At 47.5% G+C, this 19371-nt stretch overlaps 1 protein-coding gene across 2 annotated transcripts in view; it reads left to right on the top strand.

Moving 5' to 3' along the window:
* LOC307202849 (uncharacterized protein C15orf39 homolog) overlaps positions 1 to 12644 on the top strand; it is a 48707-nt gene extending 36063 nt beyond the window's left edge. The window contains exons 2-4 of one of the 2 annotated variants that reach the window (XM_079953162.1): positions 244 to 3801; positions 6182 to 6215; positions 8692 to 8832. In XM_079953162.1, the coding sequence (XP_079809288.1) occupies positions 291 to 3801; positions 6182 to 6215; positions 8692 to 8695 (3549 nt within the window). In that variant the 5' untranslated portion in view covers positions 244 to 290 and the 3' untranslated portion in view covers positions 8696 to 8832. Of the gene's footprint in view, positions 1 to 243; positions 3802 to 6181; positions 6216 to 8691 lie in introns of both variants that reach the window. The other variant, XM_079953161.1, reaches the window with a different exon arrangement.
* The last annotated feature ends 6727 nt before the right edge of the window (positions 12645 to 19371 follow it).

Below are 19371 nucleotides of genomic sequence, written 5' to 3'. Positions count from 1 at the left end.
TTTTTAGAAAGTTGCTACAGTAACGTTGTACTGGAGCTCTATATAAGCAGGCTGACTGAGCCCTTCAGCTCAGTTCTGTTCTGGCCTCTGAATAAACAAGAGCTGTTTGAAGAATCGCTGTGTCGTCTGATATGTTCACCCACAACTTAACAACTGCCATGCAAGCAAATCTTTGCCTAGCAAGAAAACCGTGTGGTAGGCTTGGATCCCTGATGGTTTGCCTTTTCTTTCGTCCCCTTGCAGAGTATCCAGAGTGACTCTCCAAGACCGGAGGTGGTGAGGGCAGTGTAATGGCTGAGAAGCGACGTTTGGAGCCACTCGGGGCCCTGAGTTACAGCAAGCACCCTCGACTGGAGGTGGAGGCAGGCCACGTTCTCTCGTCGGGTTTGTGCAGGTCGAGCGCCCTGCCTGGCTATGCCTCGGACAACCATTACAGCTACAAGGGATCGTGCTTTGCCTACCCCCTGCAATGCCACGAAGGGCCCAAGTCTTTGTCTCCCTGGACTCCCACCGAGACCTACGCCCATTGCACGGGTGCCGCGGCCAGAGACCCCCCAAGGACAGACAAAGCCCTGTGCATGCTGTACAGACCGGAAGCAGAAAGTTTTGGGGCACGGGGTCAAATTTCTGGGCACGAGAAGGCTGGCAGCAAGTGCATGGCTGCTCAGGAGAAGCTGGCCAACTACATGGGCCATACAGGACTCGCTCAGCAGGCCTGGGTGCACAGCTACCCGGCACAGCATTCTCCTCGGACAGCGGCAGGTTTCTCGACTCTGGCGGTGCCGAAACCGGTGTACCGGAACCACAGTTACTGTGCCGAGTCCGGCTACAGCCCGAAAGGCTCCCTAGCCTTGGGGATGCAGGTGGAGAGCATGTCCAAGCAGCCAGCAGGAGCAGAATGGGCTCTGCCACCGTCTGGACACCTGGTTCACATGGAGAGGCCAGGTTGCGGCACAGCCATGCCCCCCAAATCGGTGGTTTCTGAATCGGGTTACCTGCCGTCCCACCAAGGGTCCAAAGACACTTCTGTGAGCCCTGTTGGCTTTTCGCCGTTCCGCAAAGTGTTTGAGAAATGCCAGGCCACATACCACAGCCCGCCGAATATCCCTGAGGCTCGTGGCGGAAGTCCTCGCAAACATGCCTGGTCAAAGCTACCTCCTGCTACCAGCCCACTGGCCAATCCCCAGAACCTGATGTATCAAGAGAGGTCACCTGCGTGTTACCCGCTCACTTCCTACGCGCTGCCTTCACATGAACAGATGCTGTTGTACCACCAGAGTTGTGTGCAGGCGGAGAAACCCAGTTCCCTCTTTGCTCTGCCAGCCTGCAAAGGATTTGCCTCTCCGGGCCGCGAAGATCCCCAGCATCTCCCAGGATCTTACTTAACACCACAGAGTTATTATCCTAGTCACTTGGACAGCTATATCTACAGATCACTTGGTCCTCCTCCTCCTTCTGCGGCAACTCCGCCGAGCCACCAGCCATTTCGGGAACACGAGCCCCAACCAAACATGAGGACCAAGGTGGACTTGGTGCATGAGGCTCCCATCTCCAGCTGCACCCTGTCGGAAAAGGCTTCGTATTGTGGCTCTTTCCCCAGCAGAGATGGCCTTCCGGATTGTCGCGAGGGCGATCACGTTGCCAAGCTAAGCAACGAGAACATTCCGAGTCAATGGGCGACTCCTCAACGCCAGCCTTCGCAGATGCACCACCCTGCGGACAGATTGCCTGGCTTCTTTGGTGGGTTTCGGTCCATGCAAGAGGCTGCCTGCAGGGCGGGTCGGAGCCATTCGGAAGAGGCCAACGCTAAGGGAGAGGAACTCTGTGACACACCCAAAAGGTCCACTTTAATACCCGAAGCCAAGAAAAGGAACTTCTGGGCTTGCAAAACTGAATCAGGAAAGTGCATAGTGATTTCGGACAGTCCAGTTGCATCCCATGACTCCTGCCCTAAAGGAGATCTCCTCCAAAACATCCTTGAGGATTCCGGTTCCTCATTCCAAAGAATGCTGCAGCCATCAGAGGGCAAAGGAAGGGGTGCTAAAAGACCCGAGGAACCCCTCCCTTCTTCTTCCCCTCCTATGCCTGTTATCAACAACGTCTTTAGCTTGGCGCCTTACCAACGTTACCTGGCTGATTCTGAGTCAGCGGAGATTTCGCTCTCTAAAAGCTGTCAAACCCAGGAGACTTCTTTTGGTAACTCAGGCAAATGCATGGAAGTTCAGAGCCCACCGCAGCCAGACCCTGTACGGTCAGGGGAAGTGTCTCAGGCACTGCTGCCCGGAAGGAAAGAAACCGCTCGTGATGTGATGGCAAAAGTGGTTGAAAGGGAGCCAAGCAGCAACTGTGCTGGGGTTGTGAGAGGGCGTGAAGATTATGGTGGGACTTGGGAGAGCTGCCGGGTCAAACGTTTGCCTCCCAGTGGGCCTGCGTCCAGTCACCAGGCCCCACCAGCTTGTATAAATGGCAGTGCTGGGGCCAGAGAAGACCATGCCCTGGATCTCAGCTTTAAAACAGAAGGCTTGGCAGAAGGGCCCCATCTTCGGAGGTCACCTGGGAAGATGGAGGCTGTTGAAAGGGAAAGTTCAGAGGGCAAAGGGAAGGAGGCGAGTGAGACTTTGCCTAAGAGACAGGAGATTGTGCAGGAGGCTAATGTGCAAATGGCAGAGTTGGCCGGGAAAAGTGGCTCTGCGGGAAAGAGCAGTTTTCACAGCTCTTCGGCATTCTTGTACAAAAAATTCAAAATCCAAAAGTCGCATGCAGCTGGGCGAGGTTGTGCAGTGCAACAAGACTCTTCCTCCTTGCAGCCGAGCTCCCATGTGTTTGATAAGGCCAGTGATGTCTCTACATTGCGAGAAGGCTCTGGACAAGCAACAGATCTGCAAAGCAACCCACCAGTTCAACAAAGCCTCCCGCAAGTGGTGACTCAGCAAAACATGGCTCCGGTTCAGCAAAGCCTCCCCTATGCAGCAACTCGGCAAAACACACCTCCAATTCAGCAAAGCCTCCCATACGAGGCGACTCAGCAAAACACGTCTCCGGTTCAGCAAAGCCTTCAGCAGGCGGTGACTCAGCCCGAAACTCAACTCTTGCCACAGAATTGCTTTAACGTTAAGCTGCCAGATGCTTCAAAAGCCCCACCTCCTAGTGCACCTGCTGCGTCTCCTGCCCTGGAAGAGACTGGTGCCTCGCTTTCCACCAGCAGCGAATTGCCCGATAAGCAACATTCCCCCAGGCAGCATTTCACTGCCTTGCATACTTCGATCTGCGCCATCATTTCCTGCTCCGTGTCTACCTCTGCTCCAGAGCTACTCAAGGAGTGGCTGGAGAAGACCAAGTCCAAAGGGGATCGCCAAGGGAAGGCAGTAGGGTCAGCGAAGCACAAGAACGGCTCAAAGTTTTCTGAAGCTCCGATGCCTTCCAAGGGCAAGGAGATCTGGCTGGCTTTCAAGGACATGGCGCTGTTCCTTAACAAACTGCTGTCTCAGCTGGAGGCCATCCTGTTTACTCGCAGGTGCCCCTTTCCTCACGTGATCCGAGCGGGCACCATCTTCATCCCCATCCATGTGGTGAAGGAGACCCTCTTCCCCAACCTGTCCAGCTCCTCTGTTGACCATGTGCTGCAGGACCACAGGGTGGAGCTACGTCCAACAACCTTATCTGAGGAGAGGCTGCTGAGGGACCTGGAGCTAAAGAGCTGCACCTCCCGGATGTTGAAACTGCTGGCCTTGAAACAGCTGCCCGATATCTACCCAGACCTTCTGAACCTCCACTGGCACGACTGCGTCAAGCAACAGCTTGGTAAGTGCAGCTAACGGTGGCATGCAACCTGCTTTTCAGGAAGGGGCTTTCTCCCCGCTCTATCCTGAAGCAAAATGATATCTCTGCTGTACTCTTGGGTTTTCGTGCCTGCGCTCAGCTGCTTCTCGTTTGGCATGGATGCTATTCTTGTGAAGTCTAGGCACTTGCATGACTGTGACTGTGACATGTAGGTTGGGAGCTCTTGGTGGGGTGTGGGTGCAAATATCTCGGACCATTCCAGCCTCTTGATTTGGATAGGGCAGAAAGGAGCTGGTTTAGGCTGCAGGGAGGTCGGCAGAAGGAAGGGTGAAATTGTTAGGGGGAGAGGGGGAAATCTCTCTCCATGTGTGCATATGCATACGCACATCCTTGAGCTGGAAAAAATAGAAACAGGCCGAGGGAGCTGGCATTTGTCCACCGACAGCTTTCTGGGCCATGTGGCCAGCATGACTAAACCGCTTCTGTTGCAATGGAACACCATGACGGAAGCCAGAGTGCATGGAAACACTGTTTACCTTCCCGCCGTAGAGGTATCTATTTATCTACTTGCACTGGCGTGCTTTTGAACTGCTAGGTTGGCAGGAGCTGGGACAGAGCAACAGGAGCTTACCTCGTCACAGGGATTTGAACCCCCAGCTTTCCGATCGGCAAGCCCAAGAGGCTCAGTGGAGTTCCACAACCCCATAGTCACCTTTGACTGGACTTAACCATCCAGGGGTCCTTTACCTTACCTTTACCTAAACAGAAACATTTCTACCTGTCAGAATTATAGAACCATAGAATTGTAGATGGGGTTGGAAAGGACCCTGAGGCTCATCTAGTCCAATCCAGGGGACGCAGGTGGCGCTGTGGTCTAAACCAATGAGCCTCTTGGGCTTGCCGATTGGAAGGTCAGCAGTTTGAATCCCTGCGATAGAGGGAGTTCCTGTTGCTCTGTCCCAGCTCCTGCCAACCTAGCAGTTCGAAAGCATACCAGTGCAAGTAGATAAACCTGTACTGCTGTGGTGGGAAGGTCCAGGGGTCCTTTACCTTCTTTTTTTTTAGTTCAATCCATGCAATGCAAGAATCTCCACTAAAGCATCCATGACAGATGGCTATCCAACCTCTGCTTAAAAACCACCTAGGAAAGTCCACCACCTTCTGAGGAAGCCAATGTGGTGTAGTGGTTAAGAGCGGTGGACTCGTAATCTGGTGAACCGGGTTCGCTTCCCCACTCCTCCATCTGCAGCTGCTGGGTGACCTTGGGCCAGTCACACTTCTCTGAAGTCTCTCTGCCTCATTCACCTCCCAGAGTGTTTGTTGTGGGGGAGGAAGGGAAAGGAGAATGTTAGCCGCTTTGAGACTCCTTCGGGTAGTGATAAAGTGGGATATCAAATCCAAACTCTTCTTCTTCTTCCTACAGTCAGAAAGTTATTGAATGCAACACCCACTGCACACCAGGATATTCCGTCTGCTCCCTAGCCTTGGGGATGCAGGTGAAAATCATGCCCAAGCAGCCTGCAGGGGCAGAATGGGCTCTGCCACTGTCGGGATACCTGGTTCTCGTGGAGAGCCCCGGTTGCAGCATGGGCTTTTTTGCCTTTCCGCAAAGTGTTGAATAATATCCCCGAGGTTCATGGCAGAGGTGCCTGGTTCAGTTCCCAGCCAAGGGATCAAAGAAGCGGCTGATAGGAAAGACGTCTGCCTGAGCCCCTGGAGAGCTGCTGCCAGCAAGAGCAAGCAATACTGGGCTAAGTGGACAATCTGACCTTGTAAAAGGCAGCTGTCTATATCCATCTGTGTGGGGGGAGGGTATTAGGGGCTGGTGGCCCTATTTGTGCTGCTCACCGATCCTAGCACCCCACATTACACTTCATGCGAACGCTGCGTCCCTTAACAGCTCCTTTGGTCCCCCATAGCCTCACGGCTCTTCCAAGCCTGTTCCCCCTCCTCATGACAAATCCAGGCACTACAACTCACACAGGGGATGTGCAATGGCAGCCTAATGTGTGTACAGTGGAACCTCTGTTTACAAGGTTCCGGAAGACCGCTCAACTTCTGAAACATTTGAAAACCAAGGATCAATGGGTTGGCTGCAAAGTCAATGGGGGGGGGGGAATATGAAAAATGTGCCTCGGAAGGTGTTCGACTTCCGAGGCACGTTCGAATATGGAAGCAATTACTTCCGGGTTTTCGGCGTTCGGCTTCCGAGATGCTCAGAAACCGAGGTTCCACTGTATATATATATATATTTGGAGAGAGAGAGGGCACAGTCTTCTTTTTGCAGAGGGGGTTGTCACCCTTAGATTAGCTCCAACCAAACACCCACTGCCAGCCAACTTTATGACCGACCCTTTCACTAACACACCAGATGATTTTGCGTAACTTTATTTTTTTCCAGGTCCCACTTCACAGGCTGTCCTGCATACCTCCAAGTAGGTATCTGTTCTTTGTGTGGGTTTATGTGGTGTGCAGCTGCTTATAGTGGTGGAGACCAGCTGGTGCCCCCCCCGGCCTCTGGACCTCCAGGGGTGCTTGGACTCCCAACTCCCATAATCCCCCACCAGCAGGTATGCTGGCTGGAGCTCATGGGAATGGTGGGGTTTGTAGTTCAGCAACAACTGGAGGGCCAAATGTCCCCCCTGCACTTTCCCTAAGTAGTAGAGCCCATGCTTTGCTTGCAGAAGGACCCTGGCTTTGACCCCTAGCACTGGGATGGGGAAACTGGGTGCACTCTTAATGTTGCTGGATTCCAGCTCCCATTAGTCCCAGGCAGCATGACCCAATAGGCAGGGGCAGTGGGAAGTTTTAGCTTCAAAGGTAGTGAGTGCTGAAAAATATACACACACACACCCCAGTCCTAACACTGTAGTGATTCGTCACTGATCAGAGTTAAATGGATTAGTGGCTGGGTTCAAGGCATTTTGGTTCAAGGTGTCAGAGAGAGAGAGAGAGAGAGAGAGAGAGAGAGAGAGAGAGAGAGAGAAGGGGTTGGTGAAAGAAGTCAGAAAAGCAGATTCCTGTCTGCTTTTGGCCCCATCCTCTGCCAACCAGCTGCCCTTGGCAGATTACTGTCAAGGCAATACAGCCCTTAACTGAAAGAAGTGCCCACCGCCTGCCCTGGAATGAAGCTACTCTGGCGCTTTGTGAAATTTTGAATGGTAGTGCATAGCCAGCCTTGTTGTGGGGGTGTCCCTGAGCAGGCTGTGGTGGGCTCTGTCCCAAGGGGCTGGGGCTGCGGCAGCTGTCCCAAGGTGCCAGATGACGATGCCAGCTTTGCTTGAAAACATACTTTGAACCTCGCTGTTCCAGTGTGAATTGCCTGGAGCAGAGATGGTCGGCTTGCAGCCACTTCGGCATGTGTGCGCCGGTCGCCTCATCGCTCAGCAGGCGAAGGGTGCTGAAGAAATCAATTGGAAAATGCAAGTGGTGATAAGCTGTCCTAAAGCATTAGATGTCAGGGACTGGGCAGAGGAGGAATGGTGGAAATCGCCTCCCAAGCCTGTCCCTTCCAGAGAAGAAGAAGACAGTTGAGAATTACAACAGGGGTTTGAGCGAGAACACAGCTCAGGGGCAGATGAGAGGGAAAGCTGGGAAATAGTGGGAGAGGAGGAGGAGGAAGAAGAAGAAGAAGAAGCACCAAGCGGGGACGCAACAGCTGGTGGACACAGTCCTTTTGGAAAGCATTCCTTCCCCCCCCCGTCCCAGAACCTGGCAAGCATTGAAAGTAGGAGAGCAAAGAGCTCAAAGGCAGAGGGCCCTTTTCAGCAGCTGTAGCGATGATGCATGAGTAAGTGGGAGAGACGGAAGGGTGGAGACTCACTCGGGACAACGCCATTATTCCAGGAGGCAGCATTCCTAAGCCTCTCTCTGTGAATTTTGAATAAAAAGCAGATGGTAAGAACTTTTGCTTGTCTTATTCTTTCTTGGCAATCTGCCGTGGGGGTTGGTTCCTCTGCCACCTGACATGAGCACTGCAAGTGTGGGCATCAACGGGTGCCACCTCTGTGATGGAGATTTCAAAAGGTTGCAGTGATGCTGTTTGTTATCCTGGAGTCTGCACTCTTGCATAAGAACGTGGATGAGGAATTTGTGGCCATCCCAGGTATTTGCTGGGCCACAACTCTCATCAAACCCTGACCATTGGCCAAGCTGGCTAGAGCTGTTGGGAGTGTGGAGTCCAGCAACATCTGGAGAGCTCCAGGTTCCCCAGCTGTGTGTTCAAGAACAAGATTCACCTGGCCCCCAGTTTCTTTGCAAGGAAACCAGTATTCCATTGCAAATTGTCCAGTGGACTCCAGTTGACCTTCTTCCTTCTCCATGGCTTAAGAGCAGGAGCTAGATCAGGTGTACAGTCCCACCTAGGGACACGGGGGGCACTGTGGTCTAAACCACTGAGCCTCTTGGGCTTCCCAATTAGAAGGTCAGTGGTTTGACTCTCTGTGACGGGGTGAGCTCCCGTTGTTCTGTCCCAGCTCCTGCCAACCTAGCAGTTCGAAAGCATGCCAGTGCAAGTAGATAAATAGGTACCGCTGCGGTGGGAAGGTAAACGGCGTTTCCATGCGCTCTGGCTTCTGTCACGGTGTTCCATGGGCCAGAAGCGGTTTAGTCATGCTGGCCACATGACCCGGAAAGCTGTCTGTGGACAAACGCAAGCTCTCTCGGCCTGAAAGCTAGATGACCGCCAGAATCCCATAGTCACCTTTGACTGGACTTAACCATCCAGGGGTCTTTTACCTTTTTATCTACAGTCCCACCTACTGGGGGAGTCCAGGTGAGAGTCTGTTGCATCTTCTGAGTGAAGGCTGTGTATTTTCTGATCAGGTTATAGGACTGCGATGGATGGTTGTCCGTTGAGGGCGCAGGCACTAATTTGGCTGAATGTTTATTATTAATTTTCTGTTTCCACAGGTGATCTTGCAGAGGAGAGCCCAAAGATCGACACTGAAGCTTTATTACCAGACGGCTTGAAGTCAACAGATGCAACCAGATGTTTACAGGGCATGACAGCCCAGTCTCTCACCCAACACTTCGCAAGGAAGCATAAGCTAGGCAAAAAATATAGATTGGCTTCTTGTTTGCCCTCCAAGACCCGCCATCAAATAGATGATGATATGTCTCAGGGACCCTCCTCACCTTCTATCCAAAGGGACGCTGCACCAAAGTTGCAGCCTGAGAAAGACTCTGCCTCTGTGGCCTTGAGGACCAAAGGACTACCGCTTCACCCTAAGGCTGCGGAGCAGCTTTTGCCAGCCCTTAAACTCCCCGGGGCTCTTAAGGTGAAGCTGGCCAAATCGGATGACAGGAAAACAGACAGTACCTCAAACGACCTCCATCACTGTAAGAAATCTATGGTCCATATCAAATTCCAGAATGCCCTTCGAGATATCCAGGGGCCACCGGCCCCAAAAGCTGCCCGCAAGAAGAGAAGAAAGCCGCCTTCAGTGCTCCTGAAGAGGTTCAAGCATCGGGCGCCGGGTGGTACGAAGGCCTACGCTTTGCCCCCTCAGTATCCGGACCTTGTTGGCAAGCGGATCAGGCACTTGTACGAGGAGAAGGACAAGACAGAAGCGTGGTACCCGGGATTGGTGCTGCGGATTCACAAATACCACAAGAACCCTCTGAAGACAGTTTACGCGGTGCAATATGACAGTGAGCCTGATTGGCAATATTACCTCGAGATTTTGCAGGACTATAAGAAAGGCTGGTTGGAGGTGGATGAGTGAGTGAGAGTGTGTTTGGTGTGGGTGGGGAGAGTGAGATAATGTCCAATTGGGTCATCCTGCTGGCAGATTGGAACCCCATTAGCAAGGTGCCTGAAAGCATAGCTATGTTCCATGGTCCTGGGTATCTCCCAGGCCTAATCTCCATGCATTTTGAAGAGGCTGATGAGGACTCTCTCCAGATGTTCCTCTGGTGGCGTGGAGCCCGCCAAATGCCACAGGGCTCCACATGTCTTCAGGAAACCTTGGCATATTGCGGTAGTTTGTGGTGGCAGCCATGTCAAAGGAGGAACATGGGAACAGGACCTAGAGTTCGCAAGATGGCTTCTGTGCTCTTCCTCCCAGCACCAAAGCACACTGCGCTTGCTGCTGAATGAGGCAGCTGGCTACTGGTCTTTTAAAACTCCTCCGTTCAGGGTTGAGGTCCAGGTTTGAGGATGCCCTTGGTCTGTTTCCCACTGGTGGGCCACCTCTTCTGTTGGTGGGCACCGGCAAGTATAGCTGGCCGCTGTGACAGACAGCTGTCACCCTTTAAATTTCCCACAGTGCTCCAGAGTGACAGCAGGTCAGGGGCATTGTGGGAAAGGAAAAGCTGCCTGGCACTGCTCAGAGGGCCAGTGAGAAAAAAAGAGGTGTGGATCTCTGGATCCCTTGCAAACCACGAGACTTCCATATATTCTGAAATGATCCAGACACAATTCTTAAGCAATTGCCAGTTTGGGTGCTGGAGAGGAAAGATTTTGCTTGGCAGTTTGTAGATCATTTTCCTTCCTGCTGCCTCCACACCCATGACAAAAAGAGAGAATCCAGCATTACGGGTCCAGGGACATCAGAGGGCAATGAACTTCATCTGTGACCACTGGCCCTATTTGCTCACCCTGGTGAACAATAGCTAATGGTTCATTGTGAACACATTGATTTTAGCTGCTCTGCTACCCCTTGCTGTTGCAAGGAGAGAAACAAACCATGATCCCTGGCTCAGCATTTTTGCCAACTAAGTCAGAGTAGATCCATTGAAGTAAATGGACTTAAGTCCATTAATTTCAGCGGGTTGGCTTTGAATTGAACTAGCACTGGATCCAAGCCTATGTCCATGTCAAGAACCATGATTTGTTTTGTTCAAAAACCAACCAACCATGCTCAGCACCTGAGGTTTGTTCATGGCTTACCTCTTGGGGTTTGCTTGAGTGGAAAAAAGACCGCTATTCCATAGTTTGAGACATAATGCTATGCCCAGAATCATCAGTTTGTTTCTCCCAATGGGGTGGAAGAAAGCAGCCCAGATCATCATGTTCGCAGTAAAAGCCATTCACCCTGGTTTGCCACAAAGTGTGGATTGGGCCTGCAGTTCAGTTGATTTGCTTGTTGAGGCAGCAGGCAAGACTGGTGGGTGGGTGGAAGAGAGGAATGGATCCTTGCAGCATGGAGGTGGGAGCTGTTGCTGTACTAGCAGCTTCGTCTTCTTCCTGCTTTCTTGAGGCCTCCAAAAAGACATGGGCAGCACCTTTCAAGAGTCCTGCCTCCCCCACTGGCATTGCAGAAAGAGCTGAATTTCATGGGTTTCCTTTTCCTGTAGATGAATTTCACTCATGGGAGGTGCCATGCTACCTACCCGACTCTGGTTCTTTTTCTTTTTTTGATGCCTCTCTTGCCAAATTCACTTGCTCAAACCATGCAGGTGAGGTGGAAGCCCAGTTTTCTGAGTTACTGAATACACATGACTGAATACGCCTTCCATACAACAATACATATGGATGCAAAGTATCACCACACATAGAAAGCTAGCAGGCCATGGTTCTATTTCCCCCTGATGTGCTACTTTTCTAAGTGCGGCAGGTTTTTCCTTTTCTTTTTGAGGCTGGAGATTTGTGAAGCATTCAGTCTTGGTGGCCTCCACCCGTCACCATCAGAAGAGAATCAGCCTGGGAATAACTTCACCATTTCACCTGCTTTCTGTGATAACAGTGACCCATGCTTAATTCTAATGGGGACCACTTGATACATTTTTTTTTTTTTAAAAGACAGTTTTCCTCCTGTGTATGTATTTAAAAAAAGGGAAGACAGGTTTGAAAAGTCCTGGTTTCTCCATAACGTCAGTGGGGACATGGCTCCTGTACTTAAATGTTTGGTTTTTTTGTGGCTTAAACTACCACATTTTAGAAATGTGACAGCTTGGCCTTTATAAGGAGTTGCTGCTGCGTTCAGATCTATTTTTTATTATTATTAAAGGCTTCAAATTTGGTACTTTATTTTTGTGCAGGTTTTCAAAGCAGTTCTTGGTACTGTTTGTGGACTTAAGATCATTTATTTTTTTAAAGAAGCTCTTGTGTATATTAAAGGGAATCGGAAAGGAAAGTATGAATGACAGATTAGCTCTGTCATGTGCAAATCATCCAAGACACCTGAAGATGTGTTTGTGCTGGTGGCAAAATTACTGTTCTGAAAAAGAGACGTGAGGCAGTAATGGAAGATAGTTTTAAGGCAGGACTGTGGTGCTGCCCAGATGTTCTTGGGCTGCAACTCCCATCCGTCCCTGGCCATTGGTCATTCTATGAGAGTTGGGTGTCTAACAGCGGTTGGCCCTCTCCCTGCCACACATTGAAACTTGCAGCGGACTGGAAGGCTTTGGATATGACAAAGTCCCTTTCCAGCCAGCTCCGGACAGAATTCAGAGGCTAGATGTGTGTACAGAACACAGCACCGCAAGCTGGGTCACAGAGGAAGCGATTTATCTTAAGCAAATCTTAGGCGAGGGATGCATCGCAATGCCCCTTGTGCTCATGTGATAGTATCTAGAGGCAGCACCGCTTGCCATTTTCTCCTCGTTATTGTTGTTGTTGCTATTGTTATTAATATTATTATTTCCGTGGTGCACTGAGTGTGCAGATCGGTTTGGAAAGGGGCGGGGGAAAGCCTGCTATTTCCCCACCTTGCAGTCCTGCCAGACAATTTAAAAAAGGGTCTTTTCTCCGCCTCATTTAAGTACTGTGCAACCATTTGGAAACAAGTGTTTGATACTGTATATTTTGTACAGAGTTCCAATGAGAGCACCTTGGCCTTTTTATTTAAATAAAAAAAAAGTTTTGTAAGGATACAATTTCTAAGAGGTGCTTCACCAAGATTAAAATGTTTGTTTTGGAACTGGTGTGTTGCGGTCTTCTCTTTGTGTGTTCATTCATCATTCTGTTTAATAGCAGACCAGGGTGACCTGTCATTTTTGGAAGTGCAATGGAACCACCCCAAAATACAGCAGTGCTTTCAATGCACACCAGTGACTCTCGAGTCTAGTGCAAGTCTACACATTATTTTTTAAAAAATCCCCCAAATGGCCTGTCAAGAACTTGAATGCTTCCAGGACAAATAGAACATTGGAGAGTCCATTAGTTGGTGCCAAACTGGGTCTTTGACCCGGCTGAAATAAAGCCCTATCATTTCTTAATTTCTAGGATTTAGGGGGTGGGTCCCCCCCAAACATATAACATTATGAATAAAAAGAACACAACTGGCCTGTCTAGAACAGGGTTTCCCAAACTTGGGTCTCCAGCTAGACTACAATTCCCATCATCCCTGACCACTGGTCCGACTAGCTAGGGATGATGGGAATTGAAGTCCAACTGTTTTTTGGAGACCCAAGTTTGAGAAACCCTGGTCTAGAAATCCATGAACAACTGGCAGGTAAGGTAGGGGAAGGAGAGCTTTTTCAGCCCAAAGACTGAACCCCCTTGCAGAAACACTTATAAATGCTGGGAAAGGTTATGGACCACCGGAATAAAATTCACGGCATGTAATGCCTTGAAGGAGAATATTATGAAAATGATATATAGGTGGTACATGACCCCAGTCAAGCTTGCAAAAATATATCACCTGTCTGATAATAAATGTTGGAAATGTAGAGAGGCTGAGGGGACATTCTTTCACCTCTGGTGGACATGCCCAAAAGTGAGGGTCTTCTGGGAAATGATCTATAATGAACTAAAAAAGGTATTTAAATATACCTTTGTTAAGAAACCAGAGGCCTTCCTCTTGGGCATTGTCGGCCAGAAAGTGTCAAAGAAGGACAGAAATTTCTTTATGTATGCGACAACAGCAGCAAGAATACTTATTGCAAAGTATTGGAAGACACAAGACTTGCCCACACTGGAAGAGTGGCAGACGCAATTGATGGACTATATGGAATTGGCTGAAATGACTGGCAGAATCCGAGACTTGGGAGAAGAAACAACGGAAGAGGACTGGAAGAAGTTTAAGGACTATTTACAAAAACAATATAAGTTGTATGAATGTTAAGTATCTGCACGATTTAGAAAATCTCAGTTCCAGCAAATAGATTTTGTAAAATAGAAAATTAAGTTATAAGTAAGAAAAGGTCGAAATTTAAGGCAACAATATGTTTAAATTTAAGGTATGAATAAATGATAAAAATTATCTTAAATTTAGAAGTATAATATTTGGAAAGTACAAAATAAGGTATGAAACAAGGTAATAATTTGCTGATATTTTTAATATAAATAATGCAGGGTAAAGGAGATGTGAGGAAGTCCAGTTAGTTATATATATAAAAAATTGTATTGAATGGTTGGTTTTTTTCTTTTTCTTTTTTCTTTTTTATTTCTTTTTTTCTATATGGTTTTTTGGTGTATTTGTTTTGGCTTTTTTGTGTATTATTTTTTGGTGAAGGGATCTTGTATGAAAATTTAATAATTTTTTTTTTTTTAAAAAAAGAAACACTTATAAATGTGTGCGTTGGGGAGGGGGCAAGAAACAATAGTGGGTGGAGGAAGTTGGACCTGGGGGACCAGGGTTCATATCCCCACTGAGTCATGAAGCTCACTACTTGGCCTAAAATGCGAACCATGTACAGATCCTTGAGCCCCTTTGGAGGAAAGGAGGGATAGAAATGCAACAAACAAACAAATAAACAAAACACTGCTTTTTACTCTGTTTTACTGGCGCTGTGGGTTAAACCACAGAGCCTAGGATTTGCCGATCAGAAGGTTGGCGGTTCGAATCCCCGTGATGGGGTGAGCTCCTGTTGCTCAGTCCCAGCAGCTGCCAACCTAGCAGTTCAAAAGCACATCAAAGTGTAAGTAGATAAATAGGTAGTGCTCTGGCGGGAAGGTAAACGGCGTTTCCGTGCGCTGATCTGGTTCACCAGAAGTGGCTTAGTCATGCTGGCCACATGACCCGGAAGCTGTACGCCGGCTCCCTCGGCCAATAAAGCGAGATGAGCGCTGCGACCCCAGAGTCGGTCACCTTTACTGTTACTTATATACATAACCAACCTGTTAGAAACAAAACCAGTATGCTAAAAGAAAGGCTTTTCAACACGTTGTGAACAAAACTATTCCCTTCCTGCAGGACAGAAACAAAACGTTTGCAGCAAACAAGTCTCGCATGAGGAACGGGCAATGAAATAAAATGATAGCACCATTCACATTTGATGTATATAACAGCCAGGGGGAGGATTTCATTGGCAGGTCTTGGCACCTCTGGAAACACATTCCTAAAGCGAAGGTGGACCCATGTTTAAAATGGACTTTGGTCCTTTTTTTTAGCTTTGTTTGGTTGAGGATTTCCCCCTCTTTGTTGTCTTGGCAGATTGGGGATAAGGTAGCTTCCAGTGTCACTAAGAGAATACATTTGCAAAGAGCTTGGAGAGTCACACCAATTATAAAATCCACCTTTATTAGGGCAACCAAAATAGTGACAATGTAAGTGTGCACACATTCAGATTTTCTTCTCTTTTTTAAAATTTAAATTGTATTTTTTTAAAAAATAAAATTCTAAAATTCTAAAAATGTTATTTAGTTTTTCAGATTTTAGAAATTTGCAAACCATTATCCAATAACCAACATAAAAAGAGAATTCTGAAGAATATCCTGGACTTCCTTCCTCCCCTTTGTGGGTCCCTATATTAACCTTTTCCTCCTGCATCTTGTCTATTAATCCAAATCTACATACTGTATAATAACCAAAATTCAACAATAAACTACAAGTGTTATTCCAATCCTACTTCTAATAATTTTAATTGTTTACAATGGTTTTTAAGGTGTTATATACTTCCCCCATTCCATATTAACATTTTGGTCTTCCCGATTTCTGTTTCTTCTGGTCATTTTTGCCATTTCCGCAAAGTCCATCAACTTAATTTGCCATTCTTCTCTGGTAGGGACTCTCTCTTCTTTCCATCTCTGGGCTATTAACATCCAGGCACCTTCACTGTAAAAGTTTGGGTATATGGGTGGTAAACAATACAAAGGGTTGGGTGAGGGTGGTGGTGGTGGGATGGCTGATATTGGAGCCATAGAGCAGGGGTCAGCAAACTTTTTCAGCAGGGGGCCGGTCCACTGTCCCTCAGACCTTGTGGGAGGCCGGACTATATATTTTTTTTGTGGGGGAAGAACGAATTCCTATGCCCCACAGATAACCCAGCAATGCATTTTAAATAAAAGCACACATTCTACTCATGTTAAAACACCAGGCAGGCCCCACAAATAACCCAGGGATGCATTTTAAATAAAAGGATACATACTACTCATGTAAAAACACGCTGATTCCTGGACCATCCAAGGGCCGGATTTAGAAGGTGATTGGGCCGGATCTGGCCCCCGGGCCTTAGTTTGCCTACCCATGACATAGAGGGAATTTGCATTCACACACACAATGCGGGGTGGGGTGGGGTGGAAAACACCTCACAGAGCTTCATTTAAATGAGACATTGTCCCCCCTCCATTTCTGTTGTCTCTCTTGTCCAATGAAGCATTCTAGAAAACTCAAAAGCTTGCACACTTTATTTTGTAACAGCTTGGTTTGGAATTCGGAATTTTTCTACATGGGCTGACACAGCTACAGTTGCCTTTGGGTGACAAAACCAGAAGCAACCATACTGGTCTGGGGGCAAAACACACTCTATAATAAAATTTACAAACAGGGTCTCTTCCATACCTAGTGTGAGAGCCAGTGTTGTGTAGCAACTTAGTGTGTTGGATCGGGAACCTGGGAGACCAGGGTTCAAATCCCCCACTCAGCCGTGAAACTCACTAGGTGACCTTGGCCCAGTCACTTCTCTCAGCCTCACCCACCTCGCACGGTCGCTGTGAAGATAAAATGAAGAGAAAGTGAACCATCTTTGCCACCTTCGGTCCCTTGAAGGAAAGGTGGGATATAAATGCAACAGAAATAGATACAAATTATTACGCAAGATATTATAAATACAAAACAATGCAAGATACAATGACAATGTGATCGACATACAAACTTTACAACTTTGTAACATGCTCCCTAAAGGTAAAAGTAAAGGTACCCCTGCCCGTACGGGCCAGTCTTGACAGACTCTGGGGTTGTGCGCCCATCTCACTTAAGAGACCAGGGGCCAGCGCTGTCTGGAGACACTTCCGGGTCACGTGGCCAGCGTGACAAAGCGGCATCTGGTGAGCCAGAGCCGCACACGGAAACGCCGTTTACCTTCCCGCTGGTAAGCGGTCCCTATTTATCTACTTGCACCCGGAGGTGCTTTCGAACTGCTAGGTTGGCAGGCGCTGGGACCGAGCAGCGGGAGCGCACCCCGCTGCAGGGATTCGAACCGCCGACCTTTCGATCGGCAAGCCCTAGGCGCTGAGGCTTTAACCCACAGCGCCACCTGCGTCCCTACCTTGCTACAATAGGCATGTCATTTACTGCTCTGGAATAGCTTAGTTGGGGGGGGGGGCAAAAGATTCTGGCATTGTGCGGGGGGGGGGGATGTTGGACTAGAATCATAGAGGTCCCTTTCAACATTATGATTCTTTTTACCCAGCTTTTGGTAAACATGTAAAATGATTATAACATTCCAACACAGATTTTTTGTGTGTGGGGGGGGCATTCTAACTTTTTCTCTGAAACTTTAGTTTTTGATTAAAAAAAATGTCCTCAATACCAGAATTATTATTTTTTAATGTGTTCAAGACTAGGATCTTTAAAAATGTGGCAAAAATGTGTATCTGAAGAAGTGTGCATGCACACGAAAGCTCATACCAAGAACTAACTTAGTTGGTCTTTAAGGTGCTACTGGAAGGAATTTTTTTTTGTTTTGCTTAGATATTGTTTCTAAAAGATAAGTGGCCCACAAACTGTTGCTATCAAGTAAAATATTCATTTGTGAAAGAAGTTATTTTACTTATTAAAAAATCTGTGTATACTACTCACTGACAGAAGATATCAAGATGGTGTACATCAGCATATACATATAAAATTAGATAAACATACTTTTCTCCAGCGCAACCTTCCCTTTCTTTTGGATTTAACACCTCGGAATGTCTGGCAAGGAAGAAAGCTAGCTTGACTTGGTAAAATATTCTGAAAGACATAATATTATTGTTGCATCCAAACAGCTGACAGCCTTTTTCTCTTTGTCTTGCAGTTTCCCCCATAAAAGACCTGTAGCAATGACTTTCCTTGAGGCTATGAACTTTGGAATCCCTCCTTGAGGCTGTTCTTTTAACAGGAGCGCCATTTGCAGCAATTAGCAGGTGATCTGCATTTTTCACCATATTTCACCTCTAAACATCACATTCTACTTAAAGGCACAGGAGCCATATCCCACAGGAACCCTACCCTATTAATACATGGTCCCCCAACTAGGTTTGCTCAATATAAGTCCTAGGAGGAAATGTGTGGCAAAGTCTACTCCAGTCATCTGAAGGGCACTAGGTCAGAAAAGGCTGTGGTAAGCAAGTTAGATCTGGTAGATCCTCACTCGACTGTGAAGCTCATTGGCTGACATTGGGCTAGTTATTCTCTCTCAGCCTAACCTACCACATAGGGTTGTTGTGGGGGAAATTAAATTAAAGCCCTTGGTGTAAGAGAAAGATAAAATTGCAATTAATACCAATAATCCATCTCCTTGGCTGATTTAATTATTTGTGAAAGTACTCTGCAATAGGCATCGAGGAAGCCCACAGAGAAGTCAGTGCTTGCTCGTGCGGCTTAAAAACACAGTAGCAGGAGAAAGCAGGTTTTTTTTTTAAAAAAACCAGAAGCATTTTTACTTGGTATTATAGGTCAGGACATTAATAGGCAAGATGTTAAATTATTTTTATATGCAACAACTGCAGCAAGAGTATTGTTAGCCCAGAAATGAAAACAAGAAGAAAGTCCGACGAAAGAAGAATGGCAGACGAAATTAATGGACTATGCAGAATTGGACAAAATGACAGGAAGGATTCAAAACCTGCCAGGCCAGAGATTTACAGAAGATTGGAAGAAGTATATGAATTATTTGAAGAGCAACTGTAATCAGCAAATTACACTAGAAGGACTACAAGACGTTTTGTAAGGAGAAATATACGAAGTGTTACAAAGTAGAAAAAGATAGAGATATTGGTTATGAGTTTGAAATGTAATAGGGAAGATAAGAAATGCATACTGAGAGATTAGATTGGAAAATTTTCAGACAGGATTGATGGAAGTCAAAAATTTGAATAAAATGTAAAAGTATGTTTAATTACTGTTGAAAATGACATGTTAAAAAAACTAATAAAAATTCTATTAAAAAAACCAGCAAAAAAAACAGCAGCACAAAAGTTGGCAACACTGTACTGTTTTTACTTTTACGCATATGTTCTGTTACAGTGTCGCTGTTGTGATGGTTTTGCAACCCGCATGTTACTTTTCAGTACCAAAGTTTCAAGGCGGTTTACAGCAGCTTTTTTTGGAAGACTGGAGCACACCCAAACGTACCTGGCTCATCTTCCTCCTCATGAGTAAAACTTGCTCAGACAGCCGGGGAGGCGTCAACACCAGGAAAAAAAAGACGACCCGCCGGGTGGCCGCGATTGTTTTGCAAAACCTTTGTTGAGATGGGGCCACCTTTGGCTTGGAGGCGATTATC

The sequence above is a fragment of the Podarcis cretensis genome (assembly GCF_951804945.1).
Source record: "Podarcis cretensis genome assembly, chromosome: 14".
In the NCBI taxonomy this organism is placed as follows: domain Eukaryota; kingdom Metazoa; phylum Chordata; class Lepidosauria; order Squamata; family Lacertidae; genus Podarcis; species Podarcis cretensis.
The sequence above is the reverse complement of the archived record's forward strand: the minus strand, read 5'-3'. Positions and strand labels throughout refer to the sequence as shown.